General features: G+C 41.4%; 1 protein-coding gene across 1 annotated transcript; it reads left to right on the forward strand.

The window, feature by feature from the left end:
- Window positions 1-1,516: 1,516 nt before the first annotated feature.
- Window positions 1,517-4,686, forward strand: ATP5MC3 (ATP synthase membrane subunit c locus 3). Its single transcript, XM_061434834.1, has 5 exons — window positions 1,517-1,625; window positions 1,813-1,924; window positions 3,079-3,156; window positions 3,669-3,862; window positions 4,428-4,686. Exons 2-5 carry the CDS (start codon window positions 1,886-1,888, stop codon window positions 4,540-4,542), a joined length of 426 nt encoding a protein of 141 aa, XP_061290818.1. The 5' UTR covers window positions 1,517-1,625; window positions 1,813-1,885; the 3' UTR covers window positions 4,543-4,686.
- The last annotated feature ends 15,109 nt before the right edge of the window (window positions 4,687-19,795 follow it).

Here is a 19,795-nt window from a genome sequence, read left to right on the forward strand (position 1 = left end):
GAAAAACTGACCTCCCTCTCTTTATCAAGAGGTAACTTTGTGCCCAAGTCACAAAGCTCTTCAGTTCAGTTCAGTTCAGTTCAGTCGCTCAGTCGTGGCCGACTCTTTGCAAGCCCATGGACTGCAGCAAGCCAGGCCTCCCTGTCCATCACCAACTCCTGGAGTTCACTCAAACTCACGTCCATCAAGTCCATGATGCCATCCAGCCATCTCATCCTCTGTCATCCCCTTCTCCTCCTGCCCCCCATCCCTCCCAGCATCTGAGTCTTTTCCAATGAGTTAACTCTTCGCATGAGGTGGCCAAAGTACTGGAGTTTCCGCTTTAGCATCATTCCTTCCAAAGAACACCCAGGGCCAATCTCCTTTAGAATAGACTGATTGGATCTTCTTGCAGTCCAAGGGACTCTCAAGAGTCTTCTCCAACAAAGCTCTTAGATCTATTCATTTGCTTATTCCTTTGTCCCAGTATTATTTTGGGGGGCTCCAAAATCACTGCAGCTGGTGACTGCAGCCATAAAATTAAAAGACGCTTGCTCCTTGGAAGAAAAGCTATAACAAACCTAGACAGTATATTAAAAAGCAGAGACATTACTTTGCCAACAAAAGTTCGTCTATTCAAGGCTATGGTTTTTCCAGTGGTCATGTATGGATATGAGAATTGGACTGTGAAGAAGGCTGAGGGCCGAAGAATTGATGCTTTTGAACTGTGGTGTTGGAGAAGACTCTTGAGAGTCCCTTGGGCTGCAAGGAGATCCAACCAGTCCATCCTAAAAGAAATCAGTCCTGATTATTCATTGGAAGGACTGATACTGAAGCTGAAACTCCAATACTTTGGTCACCTGATGCGAAAAACTGACTCATTTGAAAAGACCCTGATGCTGGGAAAGAGTGAAGGCGGGAGAAGAAGGGGACGACCGAGGATGAGATGGTTGGACAGCATCACCAAATCAATGAACATGAGTTTGAGTAAGCTCTGGGAGTTGGTGATGGACAGGGAGGCCTGGCATGCTGCAATCCATGGGCTCGCAAAGAGTCGGACACGACTGAGCAACTGAACTGAACTTGTCCCAGAAGGTCAGGCCCACTTTCCCCCAAAAGATTATTCCAGACTTCTGGAACTCTTTTTCAGATTCCTTTACAGAAATGTATTTTCACTTTCTGCTAAGCAGTGAATGAACCGTTTTCCCACAGAGTCCTATTTTCACAAGGAAGAATGACCAGGAAGGGATCTCTTTACGAAAGAAACCTACCAACTGATAAAAGGCCAAATCTCATTAAGAAAGTCAACTGAAGGATTAAGTCCCACTGTCCTGCGACCAGCTTAGATCAAAGGCGAAATAATCCGTTCGGTTCCCTCTCCCTGGGCTAGTTTTCAATATCTACTTTTTGTCTCTCCTTCACCCCTCTTCTGCCCGCCACTCCATCTTGGGGCGGCTGTCTCTGTCCTTCCGGACTGGTTACCAATAAAGTTGTTACAAATGACCTTGAGCGTTTTCCGGGCTGCACCCAATTCCCCGCCTTCTCCATCCGGGTGCTGCGGTGCGGATAAGAGCGGGACTGCGCTTGCGCGCCCAGCCCCATTCCTTCGACCTCTGCCGCAGCGGCCGCCGCCACCTCCCTGGAAGGTAAGCGGAGGGCGCGGAAGCCGGGTCTGGCCGTGGTGGAGCCGCGCCCCAGAGGGACCCATTCATTCTGCAGGCGCCTCGTTTGGCGCTGGGCCCGAGCTGACCGCGTGCACGGGAACCTGAGGGACTTGGGTGGAAGTACGGGCCCTCGGAGGACACTTGACCTTAAGCCTCTTTGCCTCCGCAGAGAGGAAGCGGGAGAGGAGCCCACGTCTCCTGTCACCCAAGTCCTCCAGCTGCGCTGCCCCGAAGAGTGCAAGATGTTCGCCTGCGCCAAGCTTGCCTGCACCCCAGCTCTGGTGCGTAGCCCAGACTGGGCCCGGAGCTCGAGGGCCCGACCTCTTGGCCCAGACGTCCACGTTGTTGAATGGGTCACCTCCGCGTGGAACTCACGGCCCTTTCGGGACAGTTCCCTCACGCCTCTTAACCTCTGTGTCTTTTTATCCCTTTCCTATTCCTTCCTGGGGTTTCTTACTTCGCTCCTCCCCTCCACTCTGGCTATGGAGAACCGCCGAGGCCTAGTTGTCAGGCCCAGCTCGGTGTAGGTCAAACCCTCCTTGCTCCTTGTCCTGGAACGGCCCCTCCCCCACCTCCTCCGGCACCCTGTTGGATCGGGGCACGCGAGGGTTGGGGTGCAGAGAAGGCTGGAAGGGGCCTCGAGCCCTACGTTCGCTACTGCTGCGGTCTCCATTACGATCTGTAGGTCAAACTCGATGCTGCAGAGGGAGGAACTTTGCCTCACCTTGTGTGGGCGGAGGCGGCTAGTGCAGGAGCCGAAAGTTTCTACTGCGTTTGGGGTGTTATTTCCCAAACTATTTTTGGGCACTTTGTGTGAAGATCTGCGGGGTTTATCTTAGAGAATCAGGTCTCGGTTCTGAAGGAATTTTCTGTGACCTTAGTGGACACTCAAGGGCAGGAATATGTCCTTATGGTCAGACTGTTTAAAAGATTGTTCTTCCACCAGTGTGGAATTGTTTAAACTGCTTTTTAATTTTATGATTAATGGACATATAGGAATAATCTTAGAAATAGCGCGAGCTCATTTTAACTAATGGGCTATTTAAAATGACAAGCGTGTATAGTACTTGTTGATCCACTTAACTTACCAAAGAATGTGGGGTATTTATTGCTGGTTTTCTGATCTGAATTGTGGCGCTACAATAATTGAAATTTTAAAAGCAATACTTACTCTTTCTAACTAATTGTTCTTAAAAGTTTTGTTCAAAGTATTACAAATACACTATGAATAAGTTTTAAAATTTCATTAACAGTTTTGTTAAAATTGCTTCATGCATTGAAACATGATCAAAAAGCCAGGATAAGAATCAATAGAGAGAAGTCATGATGTTTCTGACTCATTTTTGCAACTTGCCTTTTTAGAATTCATGGTGTGGGAAGGGTCCTTGAAGTCATATCTGTTGTCTTAATAACATGGAATCTTTTTCATGAACAGATCAGAGCTGGATCCAGAGTTGCATACAGACCAATTTCTGCGTCAGTGTTATCTCGACCAGAGACTAGGACTGGAGAGGTAAAATTAACTAATGCTACCAAAGAAGTCTTAGGGTCTTTATCACAGCAAAGGGGGAAAACCTCATTAATGAATGGTTTTAGGCAGTCCTTTCCACCCTTTCATCCAAAAAATTTGCAGAGGATGAGCCAATGAAAGAAACTTTATCTAAAACTTAGTCACCTGAATTTTGGCCAGGAAGTATAATTAATATATATACTTAAGTGTATAATTTTGACTTGCTGGTGTTTATGATTTTGATAACAACAGTTACTGAACAGCCTACTCTATTAAACAGTATATGCACATACACTGTTTCTTAATTTTCAAAGACCTTATCTGGTGTAGATACTGTTCTTTTTCTGCAAGACTGGAATTATTCTAAGCCCTAGAGTTTTCCATTGTGCCACACCATCTTCTATTCAAACTCAGCTACAAATATAGAGAAGTGGTTATCATTTTGACAGTACCATGATTAAAATAGCTAACTATGATTACTGATTTGACCTTTGCTTTTATTTCCTGCTCTCTAGGGCTCTACGGTATTTAATGGCACCCAGAATGGTGTGTCTCAGTTAATCCAAAGGGAGTTTCAGACCACTGCGGTCAACAGAGACATTGATACTGCAGCCAAATTTATCGGTGCGGGTGCTGCCACAGTAGGAGTGGCTGGTTCTGGTGCTGGTATTGGAACAGTCTTTGGCAGTCTCATCATTGGTTATGCCAGGTAATTTCTATTGCCAAATAAATAGTTTGAAACATGTTTGAAATAGTTGGAAACTTAGAAAACTAGTGAAATAATAATAGCTACTTTCTATTAAGTGCCTTTCTGTGTCTTGCATTTCATTTTGAGTACTTTGCATGCATTGTCACTGCTCCCAAAACCCCTTGGAGAGACTCCAGTATACCTATTAAGGACCAGAGAAACTCCTTGTCTAAAGTCAAAGCAAGAGAGCTCATGCTTTAAAAAAATACCAGTCTCCATTTTATTATTTAAGACCTTTTATTTAAACTATTAAATCTTAAAACATACTTTTTTGGGGATAAGAAGGTCAGAATAAGAAGGTAATAATGGATGAAGACTGACCATTGACATAGGGAGAATAATGCCTCCCTTTTCCCATATGATTAGGAATGAGGGGAAAGGAATGTCACAGGCAGAACCAAAAGAGATCTGGGCAGAACGGTGTGCTAGTACTTTTCAGGTTACAAAGAACCCAACACTAATAATCTGGTTCTTTAACATTTATCAACCATGCTAAAATTTGAATAATATGTGTTGTCTCTTTTAGAAACCCTTCACTGAAGCAGCAGCTGTTCTCATATGCTATCCTGGGATTTGCCTTGTCTGAAGCTATGGGTCTCTTTTGTTTGATGGTTGCTTTCTTGATTTTGTTTGCCATGTAACAAATTACTGCTTAAAATGTTGGCATTCATATTAATTACGGATATAATTCTGTGTATCTTACTGTGACTCCGAAAACTATAGTGTTGGTGTCATGGAAATGTATGTTATTTCCAAAGTCATTTCATTAAAGATGAAAACTTTAATTTTTGCTGTGGTTTGTATTTACCTGAATTTAAATTTAGATCATCACTGAGAAGACCATGTATTCAGGCAGAGGCTGTACCAGTCCCTGATGATGGAAAATATGCTAATATAATTTTTAGGGGAATTATTTTAATGTTTTGCACATTGTAAATTATAGGGCTTTAGTTTATTCAAATAAAGGGGAAATGTTTGAGTGCTTTGAGCTTCTATGAAATATGATTAAATCAGAATAGTTAATTACTTAAGATGGTTTTATGTTTTTAAGGGCTAATATGAATTACAATACTTGGAAGCAGTATTACCTTCCAAGACTAACCTGGCTGGTCTTACACACCTGGATCTAAAAATAAATCATGTCGGGTTTTTAGGAATTGAAACTTTATTAAATAGGTGTTGGGATTAGGGAGGCAATTTTTGATTGTCAGTAAGTCTCACATGAAGCAATTGTGTGTCTATAGTGAATCTTATCTGTCTTCTTAGAAGAAACTCAATATCAAAAAGCAAACTGAATTGGCTTCAATTTAAAGCCAAAAGTTGCTATAGCATTGCTTATCTTTGATACTAACAAATGCTTACAATAGGAGTCTTGGGAATGACAACTGGTTCAGTTATGGGCTTCCCGGGTGGCTCAGATGATAAAGCGTCTGCCTGCAATGCAGGAGACCCATGTTCAATCCCTGGGTCGGGAAGGTCCCCTGGAGAAGGAAATGGCAACCCACTCCAGTATTCTTGCCTAGAAAATTCCATGGATGGAGGAGACTGGTAGGCTACAGTCCATGGGGTTGAAAAGAGTTGTACACAACTGAGTGACTTCGCTTTCTTTCGCTTTCAGTAGTATTTTATTTGTAATACTATGTGTTGCTTATTGGTCAAGTTTTGCCTATTAAAATGAAGAAAGTCTTAGAAAGACTTGAGTTTTCCTCACAGCAGATATATAATTTCCTCAGCAGATATATTGTTTGTCATCACAGTTGCAGGGTTTCTATAAAAGATTAAGATAACAGTTGAGAAAGCTTCATTTTACTCCTTTAATCCCTTCTGCCTAATCTGATTTCAGTTGAGAAAAAGCCATCAGCTTCAAGGGTTTGTTAAAGTGCAGTGGAAAGACCATCTCCATCAGAATTATCTAGGATGTCTATAAAGTACAAATTCTGGGCTCCAGACCTACTGAATTAGAGTATTTGGCCTTGAGACTCAGCCATCTGCATTTTTAAAAAAGTGCCAGGTAATCTTTGTGCACACTATTTGAGAATCAGTAACTTTTCCATATCCTTCCCACTGCTGCTGCTACTGCTAAGTCACTTTAGTCGTGTCCCCCAGCTTCACTCTGTGCGACCCCATAGATGGCAGCCCACCAAGGCTCCCCTGTCCCTGGGAACCTCCAGACAAGAACCCTGGAGTAGGTTGCCATTTCCTTCTCCAGTGCATGAAAGTGAAACATGAAGTTGCTCAGTCGTGTCTGACTCTTTGCTACCCCATGGACTGCAGCCCACCAGGCTCCTCCATCCATGGGATTTTCCAGGCAAGAGTACTGGAGTGGGGTGCCATTGCCTTCTCCAATCCTTCCCACTACCTAGTGTCAAAAACTATAGGGCTAGAGCTACTGCCACTTTTTGGTTAATCATCTAATGTGTGTTAGATAATTTCCTGGAGCCTTCACTATTTTCATAAATAGTACCACTCAGTATTTGAATTCAGCAATTTAAATGAGAAGTATTATATGTATTATATGACCCAGCAATTCCACACCTTGGTGTATAACCCAAAAAACTATAAGCATTCAAGCAAAAGCTTTATATACGGATGTTCATAGTGCACTGTTCACAGCAGCCAAGAGGTGGAAACAACCAAATTGATGTTTGGATGAACAAACGATGGTGTTTGCATAAACTGATGATAAGATGTGGTATATCCATGTAATGGAATATTCAGCCATAGAAAGGAAGGAGGTACTGATAAGTGTTACAACATGAATGAACCTTGGAAACAGACTAAGTGAAAGAAGCCAGACACAGTAAGGCTGCATATTATATGATTCTATTACATGAAATACTCAGAATAGGCAGATCCATAGAGACACAGAATTCCCTGGTGGTCCAGTAGTTAGGACTCTGGACTTTGACTGCTGAGAACCCAGCTTTGATCCCTGGTTGGAGAACTAAAACCCCACAAGCCTTGCAGTGCATCAAAAAACAAAAGTCCACAGAGACAAAGCAGATTGGTGGTTACTAAAGGCTAGTGGGAGAAGATTGGGAAGTGCCTGCTTAATGGTTGTGGGGATTCTTTTTGGGGTAATCAGTGTTCTGGTGATAGTTGTACAACACTGTAAATGTACGAAGTGCCACTGAATTATACACTTTAAAATGGTTGAAAGTATGCATTTTACAACTTAAGTACTGTACAATTAAGTCCAGATTGTAAAGTCATGCCAGTTTTGAAGCCCTAGGGAAATACTTAGATTAACCAATCCTTTGTAATAAGTTCATTTTATTTTGTTAATTTTTAAAGCCATAATTAATTTAAACTATTTGGCTGTGCCAGGTCTTATATGCAGCATGCAGGATCTTTAGTTATGGCATGCGAACTGGTAGTTGAGGTATGTAGGATCTAGTCCCTGAGCAGCAATCTAACCTGGGTCCTCTGCATTGGGAGCCTAGAGTCCACCACTGGACCACCAGCAAAGTCCCCAGTTCATTTTAAATAAGATCAGCTTAAGTCAGACAAACCAAAACCTGCTCTTAGTGCTGGTTTGGTGGTTAAAGAGGCCTGAAACATTAATTATGGAACAGGTTTCTTAAAAGACATGCCCTTAGCTGAGGAAATCCCCTGAGAATGAAAAGGAAATTGTGCTATGGCTGCTTGGCTTCTAAGTTTCTGAACAAAAAAATTCTTAGAAAATAAGTATAACTTAGCAGTGTAACCACAGGCAATTTTATCATACTTACAATAACAAGTTTCCAACACTGGAATATATCTTTAACAGCAGCAATGTTTATTGTACAACATTTTTGCAGCAAGTGCTACCAGCCTTACTAGCAAATATTAATGGTGTTTGCTTTTCACTAACTTCTTGGTTTCTGAACAGAGGCCAATAAAGATGTTTTCACATCAAAGACCAAATGACTTTTCCATGTTGATAAGAGTTTGGCCTGTTTAAATACTCCGAGAGACCCCACCACCCAAGAGTGGTAGAAGAATGTTGTTCCTAATGGTATTTCAGATTTCCATGTGTACCTATTTAGTGACACGTTGTTACCTTTCCTCATTGCAAAAATGGGGTATTTTTGATGCCTTTGGGATTAACCTCAAATGCAGATTTGAATATAAAGTGTAACTAACGAGAATTTTGTCATCTAGCCACAAACACTAGACACTCAGGGAAATACCTGAAACAAAGTAGAATGGTGAGTTGCAGAAGAATGGCAGAAAGTACTACGATGTTCAGAAGGGGTAGGAAGAGTTTTCTAGTGATGGAATTACATGAAGAAGAGTTATTTTTCTACAAATTAATATAAACCTTGAACTGGTGGAATGAAGAAAGCGTAGATTAGGAGGATATCTTAGCCGGTGAACAGCATGAGGTTAAGTTCATGAGAAACAACTGCCAGGGTAGGGAAATAGTATAAGATAAGGCTACAAAAGTAAACTGAAGCCAAATTATGTAATCTGGCAGATGTAATTCATTTGACCACAGCCAGCTATTGAAGGTCTAGATCTGCTTAAAGTTTAATACAAGAACAGTGTGTAGGATGGACTGGAGCCACTTATGGTCAAGATAGAAGCATACCCTTAAAGACTTACGGGCTCGAAAAGGGGAGATGTATATGATATGGAGTGTACGTGAATAAAAGAAGTGCAGAGCAGGAGTAAGGACAGTGACCACGGACTCAAAAACACCTGGGAATACCTTAAGGTTTACACATCAGGCTGATTGATCCTTGGCCCAAGAGCCCACAACAATCAAAAAATTAAATCTTATAGAAGGAAGATAATCTGATTTCCAGATCAGATCAGATCAGTCGCTCAGTCGTGTCCGACTCTATGCGACCCCATGAATCGCAGCACGCCAGGCCTCCCTGACCATCACCAACTCCTGGAGTTCACTCAGACTCAAGTCCATCGAGTCAGTGATGCCATCCAGCCATTTCACCCTCTGTCGCCCCCTTCTCTTGCCCCCAATCCCTCCCAGCATCAGAGTCTTCTCCAGTGAGTCAACTCTTTGCATGAGGTGGCCAAAATACTGGAGTTTCAGCTTTAGCATCATTCCTTCCAAAGAAATCCCAGGGCTGATCTCCTTCAGAATGGACTGGTTGGATCTCCTTGCAGTCCAAGGGACTCTCAAGAGTCTTCTCCAACACCACAGTTCAAAAGCATCAATTCTTCGGCACTCAGTCTTCTTCACAGTCCAACTCTCACATCCATACATGACCACAGGAAAAACCATAGCCTTGACTGGACGAACCTTTGTTGGCAAAGTAATGTCTCTGCTTTTGAATATGCTATCTAGATTGGTCATAACCTTCCTTCCAAGGAGTAAGCATCTTTTAATTTCATGGCTGCAGTCACCATCTGCAGTGATTTTGGAGCCCAGAAAAATAAAGTCTGACACTGTTTCCCCATCTATTTCCCATAAAGTGATGGGACCGGATGCCATGATCTTCCTTTTCTGAATGTTGAGCTTTAAGCCAACTTTTTCACTCTCCACTTTCACTTTCATCAAGAGGCTTTTGAGTTCCTCTTCACTTTCTGCCATAAGGGTGGTGTCATCTGCATATCTGAGGTTATTGATATTTCTCCCGGCAATCTTGATTCCAGCTTGTGTTTCTTCCAGTCCAGAGTTTCTCATGATGTACTCTGCATATAAGTTAAATAAGCAGGGTGACAATATACAGCCTTGACGAACTCCTCTTCCTATTTGGAACCAGTCTGTTGTTCCATGTCCAGTTCTAACTGTTGCTTCCTGACCTGCATACAGATTTCTCAAGAGGCAGATCAGGTGTTCTGGTATTCCAATCTCTTTCAGAATTTTCCACAGTTTATTGTGATCCACACAGTCAAAGGCTTTGGCATAGTCAATAAAGCAGAAATAGATGTTTTTCTGAAACTCTTGCTTTTTCCATGATCCAGTGGATGTTGGCAATTTGGTTCCTCTGCCTTTTCTAAAACCAGCTTGAACATCAGGAAGTTCACGGTTCACGTATTGCTGAAGCCTGGCTTGGAGAATTTTGAGCATTACTTTACTAGCATGTGAGATGAGTGCAATTGTGCGGTAGTTTGAGCATTCTTTGGCATTGCCTTTCTTTGGGATTGGAATGAAAACTGACCTTTTCCAGTCCTGTGGCCACTGCTGAGTTTTCCAAACTTGCTGGCATATTGAGTGCAGCACTTTCACAGCATCATCTTTCAGGACTTGAAATAGCTCAACTGGAATTCCATCACCTCCACTAGCTTTGTTCGTAGTGATGCTTTCTAAGGCCCACTTGACTTCACATTCCAGGATGTCTGGCTCTAGGTCAGTGATCACACCATCGTGATTATCTGGGTCGTGAAGATCTTTTTGCACAGTTCTTCTGTATATTCTTGCCACCTCTTCTTAATAACTTCTGCTTCTGTTAGGTCCATACCATTTCTGTCCTTTATCAAGCCCATCTTTGCATTAAATGTTCCCTTGGTATCTCTAATTTTCTTGAAGAGATCTCTAGTCTTTCCCATTCTGTTGCTTTCCTTGAAATGCAAATAACCCACTAGAATAGTTACATCAAAAAATTACATAGTTGACATAATAGGGAGACAATGGAATCCTTATGCACAGTAAGTAGAAATGTAAAATAGTATGGTTGCTGTAAAAAAAATAGTATGATGTTCCTCAAAAAAAAAAAAAAATGAGAGTAGTCAAAATCATGGAGACAAAAAGAATCATGGTTGCTAGGGGCTGAGGTGGGGGAAGTTGGCGGGGTGGCTATATATTAATGAGTGTAGAGTTTTAATTTTACCAGATGGAAAGAGTTATGGAGATGGATGGTGGTGATGCTTTCACAATACTATGTATTTAATGACTGAAATGTATACTTAAAATGGTTAAGATGGTAAATTTTATGTGTATTTTATCAAAAACTTTTGAAAGGGAGGGATTAAGGGCCTAGAGATTTCAATAAGGTTGAAGATCCTTTCAATGTTTAGACAAATTCTTCAAATTTCAGTGTTCAAGATCTCAGAAGTAAGGTAGGTCCAAGGAATGATGACATTTTGTGGGTAAGTTGCTGAACAGCTAAAGTTGGGTAGAAATTAATGTTATTGAAGTTAAGCTTAAGGGAGAATTGTAGAAAAATGGGAAATAACATTTAAGAATCAAACTATCTCATGCTTCTAGTACGTTTAAAATTCTGTTTGATTATTTTAGCTAATATGGTTTTGTTTGCTTGATAAGTAAAGAAAAGTTTGTTATATTGCAGTACTATCCTCTGCAAAACCTAGAGAAAGTCCCCAGGTCAGTAGGTGCCCAATATGCTACTGGAGATCAGTGGAGAAATAACTCCAGAAAGAATGAAGGGATGGAGCCAAAGCAAAAAGAATACCCAGCTGTGAATGTGACTGGGATAGAAGCAAGGTCTGATGCTGTAAAGAGCAATATTGCATAGGAACCTGGAATGTCAGGTCCATGAATCAAGGCAAATTGGAAGTGCTCAAACAGGAGATGGCAAGAGTGAATGTCAACATTCTAGGAATCAGCAAACTGAAATGGACTGGAATGGGTGACTTTAACTCAGATGACCATTATATCTACTACTGCGGGCAGGAATCCCTCAGAAGAAATGGAGTAGCCATCATGGTCAACAAGAGTCTGAAATGCAGTACTTGGATGCGGTCTCAAAAACAACAGAATGATATCCGTTTCCAAGGCAAACCATTCAATATCACAGTAATCCAAGTCTATGCCCCAACCAGTAACACCGAAGAAGCTGAAGTGGAATGGTTCTATGAAGACCTACAAGACCTTTTAGAACTAACACCCAAAAAAGATGTCCTTTTCATTATAGGGGACTGGAATGCAAAAGTAGGAAGTCAAGAAACACCTGAAGTAACAGGCAAATTTGACCTTGGAATACAGAATGAAGCAGGGCAAAGACTAATAAGAGTTTTGCCAAGAAAATACACTGGTCATAACAAACAGCCTCTTCCAACAACACAAGAGAAGACTCTATACATGGACATCACCAGATGGTCAACACCGAAATCAGATTGACTATATTCTTTGCAGCCAAAGATGGACAAGCTCTATACAGTCAGCAAAAACAAGACCAGGAGCTGACTGTGGCTCAGACCATGAACTCCTTATTGCCAAATTCAGACTGAAATTGAAGAAAGTAGGGAAAACCACTAGACCATTCAGGTATGATCTAAATCAAATCCCTTATGATTATACAGTGGAAGTAAGAAATAGATTTAAGGGCCTAGATCTGATAGACAGAGTGCCTGATGAGCTATGGAATGAGGTTCGTGACATTGTACAGGAGACAGGGATCAAGACCATCCCCATGGAAAAGAAATGCAAAAAAGCAAAATGGCTGTCTAGGGAGACCTTACAAATAGCTGTGAAAAGAAGAGAAGCGAAAAGCAAAGGAGGAAAGGAACGATACAAACATCTGAATGCAGAGTTCCAAAGAATAGCAAGAAGAGATAAGAAAGCCTTCTTCAGCGATCAATGCAAAGAAATAGAGGAAAACAACAGAATGGGAAATACTAGAGATCTCTTCAAGAAAATCAGAGATACCAAAGGAACATTTCATGCAAAGATGAGCTCAATAAAGGACAGAAATGGTATGGACCTAACAGAAGCAGAAGATATTAAGACGAGATGGCAAGAATACACAGAAGAACTGTACAAAAAAGAGCTTCACGACCCAGATAATCACAATGGTGTGATCACTGACCTAGAGCCAGACATCCTGGAATGTGAAGTCAAGTGGGCCTTAGGAAGCATCACTACGAACAAAACTAGTGGAGGTGATGGAACTCCAGTTGAGCTATTTCAAGTCCTGAAAGATGATGCTGTGAAAGTGCTGCACTCAATATGCCAGCAAATATGGAAAATTCAGCAGTGGCCACAGGACTGGAAAAGGTCAGTTTTCATTCCAATCCCAAAGAAAGGCAATGCCAAAGAATGCTCAAACTACCGCACAATTGCACTCATCTCACACGCTAGTAAAGGAATGCTCAAAATTCTCCAAGCCAGGCTTCAGCAATACGTGAACTGTGAACTTCCAGATGTTGAAGCTGGTTTTAGAAAAGGCAGAGGAACCAGAGATCAAATTGCCAACATCTGCTGGATCATGGAAAAAGCAAGAGAGTTCCAGAAAAACATCTATTTCTGCTTTATTGACTATGCCAAAGCCTTTGACTGTGTGGATCACAATAAACTGTGGAAAATTCTGAAAGAGATGGGAATACCAGACCACCTGATCTGCCTCTTGAGAAATTTGTATGCAGGTCAGGAAGCAACAGTTAGAACTGGACATGGAACAACAGACTGGTTCCAAATAGGAAAAGGAGTACGTCAAGGCTGTATATTGTCACCCTGCTTATTTAACTTATATGCAGAGTACATCATGAAAAATGCTGGACTGGCAGAAACACAAGCTGGAATCAAGATTGCTGGGAGAAATGTCAATAACCTCAGATATGCAGATGACACCACCGTTATGGCAGAAAGTGAAGAGGAACTCAAAAGCCTCTTGATGAAAGTGAAAGTGGAGAGTGAAAAAGTCGGCTTAAAGCTCAACATTCAGAAAAGGAAGATCATGGCATCCGGTCCCATCACTTTATGGGAAATAGATGGGGAAACAGTGTCAGACTTTATTTTTCTGGGCTCCAAAATCACTGCAGATGGTGACTGCAGCCATGAAATTAAAAGACGCTTACTCCTTGGAAGGAAAGTTATGACCAACCTAGATGGCGTATTCAAAAGCAGAGACATTACTTTGCCAACAAAGGTTCGTCTATTCAAGGCTATGGTTTTTCCTGTGGTCATGTATGGATGTGAGAGTTGGACTGTGAAGAAGGCTGAGTGCCGAAGAATTGATGCTTTTGAACTGTGGTGTTGGAGAAGACTCTTGAGAGTCCCTTGGACTGCAAGGAGATCCAACCAGTCCATTCTGAAGGAGATCAGCCCTGGGATTTCTTTGGAGGGAATGATGCTGAAGCTGAAACTCCAGTACTTTGGCCACCTCATGCGAAGAGTTGACTCATTGGAAAAGACTCTGATGCTGGGAGGGATTGGGGGCAAGAGGAGAAGGGGACGACAGAGGATGAGATGGCTGGATGGCATCACTGACTTGATGGACATGAGTCAGTGAACTCCAGGAGTTGGTGATGGACAGGTAGGCCTGGCGTGCTGCGATTCATGGGGTCGCAAAGAGTCGGACACGACTGAGTGACTGATCTGATCTGATCTGACACATGAAATAATGAATGAGTTGCTGAATATCTGTACAGACTGAGAATATATAAATTTCATAATTTCATGGTATTGATAATACTATGAACTTCAGAGACAGTCTATCACTACTTACCCAATTATTAGGGGCAAAAAAAATTTTTTTTCAGATCTTATACCATTCTCCTCTGCCTCAACAAACATAGCAATATTATGCCTTAGCTTGCTTTGATAGTTAACAAGTAGTAGTGAAAATCTGTCATAGTATAGGATTTATTCATTGGAAGGACTGATGCTGAAACTGAAACTCCAATACTTTGGCCACCTGATGTGAAGAATTGACTCATTGGAAAAGACCCTGATGCTGGTAAAGATTGAAGGCGGGAGGAGAAGGGGACGACAGAGGATGAGATGGTTGGATGGCATCACCGACGTGATGGACATGAGTTTGAGGAGGCTCCAAGAGTTGGTGATGGACATGGAAGTCTGGCGTGCTGCAGTCCATAGGATCTCGGAGTCAGACGTGACTGAGCAACTGAACTGAATAGGATTTATAAGAAACAATAGCATTGTAATAGTTTTTTTTTAAGTATTTAGCATTAGTTTGTTTATACTTCTCTCTCTCCTCCACTTGTCCCTATCCTACACTTCCCTCACACACAGAAGCTCATTTGTGCATAGTCCTATAGGTTTTCTGGTGATATGTATATCATAATTTACTTGAACATTGCTACTCAAAGTGATGTCCATGGATCAGCACCATTAGTATCTGGGAGCTTGTTAGAACTATAGGTTCTGGAGCCTCACAGCACATCTTTTGAGTCAGAATCTGAATTTTAACAAGGAACCCAGATTATCTGTATATATTAATACATTAAACTCAAAGCTTACAGTGCTTCTCAAAGAAGCACTTCTGGAATACTACAATTGCCAGCATGCCATGACTCAGACTCCTTTATCTTTCAAAAAGCTGTCAACTCACTCGTTGGGAGACTTATTTTCTCCTCCCTATTGCAGTGTACCCAGAGAAGGCAATGGCACTCCACTCCAGTACTCTTGCCTGGAAAATCCCAGGGACGGAGGGCCTGGTGGGCTGTAGTCCGTGGGGTAGAAAAGAGTCGGACATGGCTGAGTGACTTCACTTTCACTTTTCACTTTCGTGCATTGGAGAAGGAAATAGCAACCCACTCCAGTGTTCTTGCCTGGAGAATCCTAGGGATGGGGGAGCCTCGTGGGCTGCCGTCTATGGGGTCGCACAGAGTCGGACACAACTGAAGCGACTTAGCAGCAGCATTGCAATGTACCACTTGTGGTACTACATTATGTAGTGATACACTGCAGTGATTCTTAAAGTGTGGTCTGAGAATTCTGAGAGCCCCAAGAGCTCTTCAGGGAGTTCATGAGGTCCTCTTTTCCATATACTTCACTCCGTGAGGCTAGATTTTCATCATTTGCTTCAACTGCAAATCAAGTGCAGAAGAAGATACAATAATGCAACTATCTTCTCTTAAGCATGACATAGTAATTTGGGAAAATGAAAACAATTTTATTCCTTTTGTTTTGGAAAATATAATTATTTTTCCCCAAAATGTTACTTAGGTTAACATGTGGTTATGAGGTACAGGGTCCCAAAGTCAGGAAGTTGAGAACCACTGGTCTAATTTGTCAGAGAGAAAACAGGCTTCAATACACATCTCAAAAATCTATAGAAATGTCAATTTTGTAAATTGAGAGTCATCTGTCTCCCTAGGTCATATCCTTTTAGTATCAATCTCTTTATAATCTCGAAAAATTGGCATTGGTTCTTGGCAAGAATCTATACTTCTTTCTCCCAAATGATGTAAGTAATCTGTCTCTTAGATATTTTGTAATTTAGAGCTTCTTTCTCAACAATAATGAAGGGGAGAACTGACCTAAGATCAACAGGGACTTGTAAATCCAAGAGCTCCTGATTGTTCTGCCTATTAGCGTTAGCTATCATCCTGCAGCAGATCTTGGTAGAGACTCCTAAAAGGACTCATGGTTGTTGTCAGTGGCTGCTTTTGAACAAAAAGCATTTAGTCAGCAATTCCCATCCATGGAAATTCCAGGATCTGCTCCTCTTATAAAAAAGTCACAGGAAAAAAAAAAAAAAGTCACAGGATTTGCTTCCTCAAATAGCTGCATAGGTTGGCTGAGTCTCTCGGATGCTGGACAGCTCAGTATTATTCCCTCAAGACTTGTATCTAAAGGACAGTTCAAAGCATTTATCTACTTCTCTAGAGAGGTCTAAACTATCTGTAGTTCTCAAGTCCTGTAAAGTTGTATAAAAGGAGTAAGCTTATCATACTGCATGTTATCACACTCCTGCTTTATTTTCTCCACAGCACTTACCACTGAGTTATCTTATTTATATATGTACTGTTTTGCCCCTCCTCCCACCATGAGGATCTGCTTAGAGGACTTTGCCTTGTTTATTGTTGTGGTCTTAGGGCCAGGAACAGTGCCTAACATTGAGCATGTTTTATGTTCCATAAATATTGACACTTGATGAAAAATAGACAAAGCATTTGGTTGACAGTTATCCTGAGAGACTGTGTCCAAGGTAAGAAGGTAACTGGAAAGAGCTAGGTATTAGCTAGGGCCCAGGAGAGTCCATATGACTAGACCTACCTTGGTTTCTGATAAATAAGGAACTCATGGTTTTGGTCTTACTTGGGCTTCAGGTTGATAAGTAGACTAGATATGGGGAGCCAGGAAGGGTAGACACAAAGGACAGATAAAAGTCTTTATTCTGGGAGTAGTTCTATCTACTTTTACTGGTAATTTAATAGTGTGTGGAAAGCAGACCATAATGATGACAAACCCTCTTTGTAGAGAGTGGGATGAGAGAGATAAGAGAAGTCATTGAGATGAAGGACGAAATGAGGCCTTAAATTCCATTCTCTCTCTTTGGGCTGGTGTCACTGAAGCTGGAATAAGCTAATTGGTGTAATTTGAAGATAAATACAGCTCCACAATGCCACACACAATGATAAATTCTTTTGAGAACCAAAGATTGGGGGCTGGGAGGTGTGTAGTGGTCTTCCTTGCACTTGAAATGTTCAGAATGGAAACTTCCACGGTGAGACCAGGTGCTAAGAGATAACTATATCATAGGACATGGCTGGCAGTGTACAAGAAAACTCTGGCAGTGTACAAGAGAGAGAATCTGCTACGAGATAGAAGCTACCCCCAAAATCAACTAAAGTGTCTTAGGCTATGCAGTCCTCATCTTTCAGATATCAGGTGGGTGGGTAAGTATTCTGCTTCACACGACACAGATACACATAAACACACCCTTCCTGATTCCACAGGCAAATCTAAACCACTGTACTGAGTTGCACCTTGAGGATACCTGTGAAAATGTAGACTCTTTCCCCTAGTCCAAGGCAGACATAAGGGATGCCCTGCACTATGCTATGTTTTGTTTAGTTACAAACAGAAACTACATCTTATAAATCTTTCCATTTTACTCTTTATAGATAGATATTTATCTATCTATACATAGTAGGGTTTTAGTAGCATTCTTATGAGCAATAACAGATTTTTGGATTAATAATCACATAAATACTTCTAAATAAGATGGAAACATAACATTCTGTGGCATTGGGAAAGTTTTGAGAGCATTTAGAGGCCACCATTTTTTCTTGTGTTTATTTAGTAATGGACACTTTTTTCAACAGAAAGGTGTTTTCTTCAAATAGTCTCTCCTTGTATCGAATGAATACGAGTTTTATTCAGAAGTCAGGCTAGTTTCTTAAAGGTGATTCACCAGGTCCTCACTAATTTTCCTAGGAGTAAGTTAGATAGATACATATGGGGAACAATAAGACAGGCAAAGAAGCAGTCCAGAAGTTTCCTGCCCTTGTAAAAAAAACTTGCAAAGAACTTTAGAGCTCTCGGGGATATTGAGAAATGAGAAAGTGAGAAAAATTTTATGAGACTATTTTTGCCTGGAAAACCCCATGGATGGATGAGCCTGGTGGGCTGCAGTCCATGGGGTCGCTAAGAGTCGGGCACGACTGAGCGACTTCACTTTCACTTTTCACTTTCATGCATTGGAGAAGGAAATGGCAACCCACTCCAGTGTTCTTGCCTGGAGAATCCCAGGGACAGGGGAGCCTGGTGGGCTGCCGTCTATGGGGTCGCACAGAGTCGGACACGACTGAAGCGACTTAGCAGCAGCAGCAGCATGCATAAATAGTGAGCTTACAAGTTCACAGGATCAGAACTGAAAATACTGACTGCATTTGTACACACCTAATGTTTTCTCCATTGCAGAAAAGCTATAGTGAAGGAACTGTTGTGGAACTAGATGTAGATAAAGTGAGCTACTTTGCTATGCTAAACTGCTACATGTATATATAACAGATTTGCATTCATTCCACCCGTTTTTCCCTCTGAACTTCATTTTTTAAAAAGTTTTTAATTTTTTGGCTGCATGGCATGTGGGATCTTAGTTCCCCAACCAGGAACTGAACCCAAATTCCCTGCATTAGAAGCATGGAGTCTTAACCACTAGACAGCCAAGGAAGTCCTCCTCTGACCTCCTTTATGTTTTTTCAGTTTTGATATATTTTCTCTTTAGAAAATTAGCAAAATGTATCCTCACAACAGATCAGGGTACCATCTGTATAACTAATGATTCTTCTCTTGTCTAAAAGGACTCCCAAAGACTTTTTTAAAAAATATGTTTTAACCCATTATTTAGATAATTATCAACTTGGCAAAGTCCTGGAGGAGGAGGGATGAAGAGGAGAAATTTAAAACCAAACCTATTGCCAACTGAAAATGAATCAAAACTAGAGAAAAGGATTTCAAATTTTTGACATAAGTGAATGGAAAATGTTTTTTAAATTCATCTAATTTGAAATACTGTAACATTTATAACTGACTTATAAATGAGTGACAAGTGACATTATACAGGGTATACTGATTGACATGAGTGACATGTGACAGTATTCAGTAAACAGGGTGACAGTATACAGCCTTGTACTCCTTTACCAATTTTGAACCAGTCCATTGTTCTATGTCCGTTCTGACTGTGCCTCTTGACCTGCATACAGGTTTCTCAGGAGGCATGCAAGGTGGTCTGGTATTCTCTTTAAGAATTTTCTATAGTTTGCTGTGATCCACTCAGTCGATTTAGGATTTGAAATAGCTCAGCTGGAATTCCATCACCTCCACTAGCTTTGTTCCTAGCGATGTGTCCTAAGGCCCACTTGACTTCACACTCCAGGATGTCTGGGTCTAGGTGACTGATCAGACACACCATTGTGGTTATCCAGGTCATTAAGATCTTGTTTTAGTTCTTCTGTGTATTCCTGACACCTCTTCCTAATATCTTCTGCTTCTGTTAGGTCCATTACTGTTTATTCCTTTATTGTGCCCATCTTTGCATGAAATGTTCCCTTGGTATTTCTGATTTTCCTGAAGAGATTTCTAGTCTTTCCCATTTTATTGTTTTCCTCTATTTCTTTGAATTGTCCACTTCAGTTCAGTTCAGTCGCTCAGTCGTGTCCGACTCTTTGCGACCCCATGAATCGCAGCACGCCAGGCCTACCTGTCCATCACCAACTCCCGGAGTTCACTCAGACTCACATCCATTGAGTCAGTGATGCCATCCAGCCATCTCATCCTCTGTAATCCCCTTC

Source organism: Bos javanicus, chromosome 2 (genome assembly GCF_032452875.1).
Source record: "Bos javanicus breed banteng chromosome 2, ARS-OSU_banteng_1.0, whole genome shotgun sequence".
Taxonomy (NCBI): domain Eukaryota; kingdom Metazoa; phylum Chordata; class Mammalia; order Artiodactyla; family Bovidae; genus Bos; species Bos javanicus.

What these genes read in the sequence shown, in the direction of transcription:
- ATP5MC3 (XM_061434834.1), top strand. Translation starts at nt 1,886, where the DNA reads ATGTTCGCCTGCGCCAAGCTTGCCTGCACCCCAGCTCTG. An exon ending in TTGCCTGCACCCCAGCTCTG is followed by an intron (nt 1,925 to 3,078) that starts GTGCGTAGCCCA and finishes TTTCATGAACAG; the next exon opens with ATCAGAGCTGGATCCAGAGT. An exon ending in CAGAGACTAGGACTGGAGAG is followed by an intron (nt 3,157 to 3,668) that starts GTAAAATTAACT and finishes CCTGCTCTCTAG; the next exon opens with GGCTCTACGGTATTTAATGG.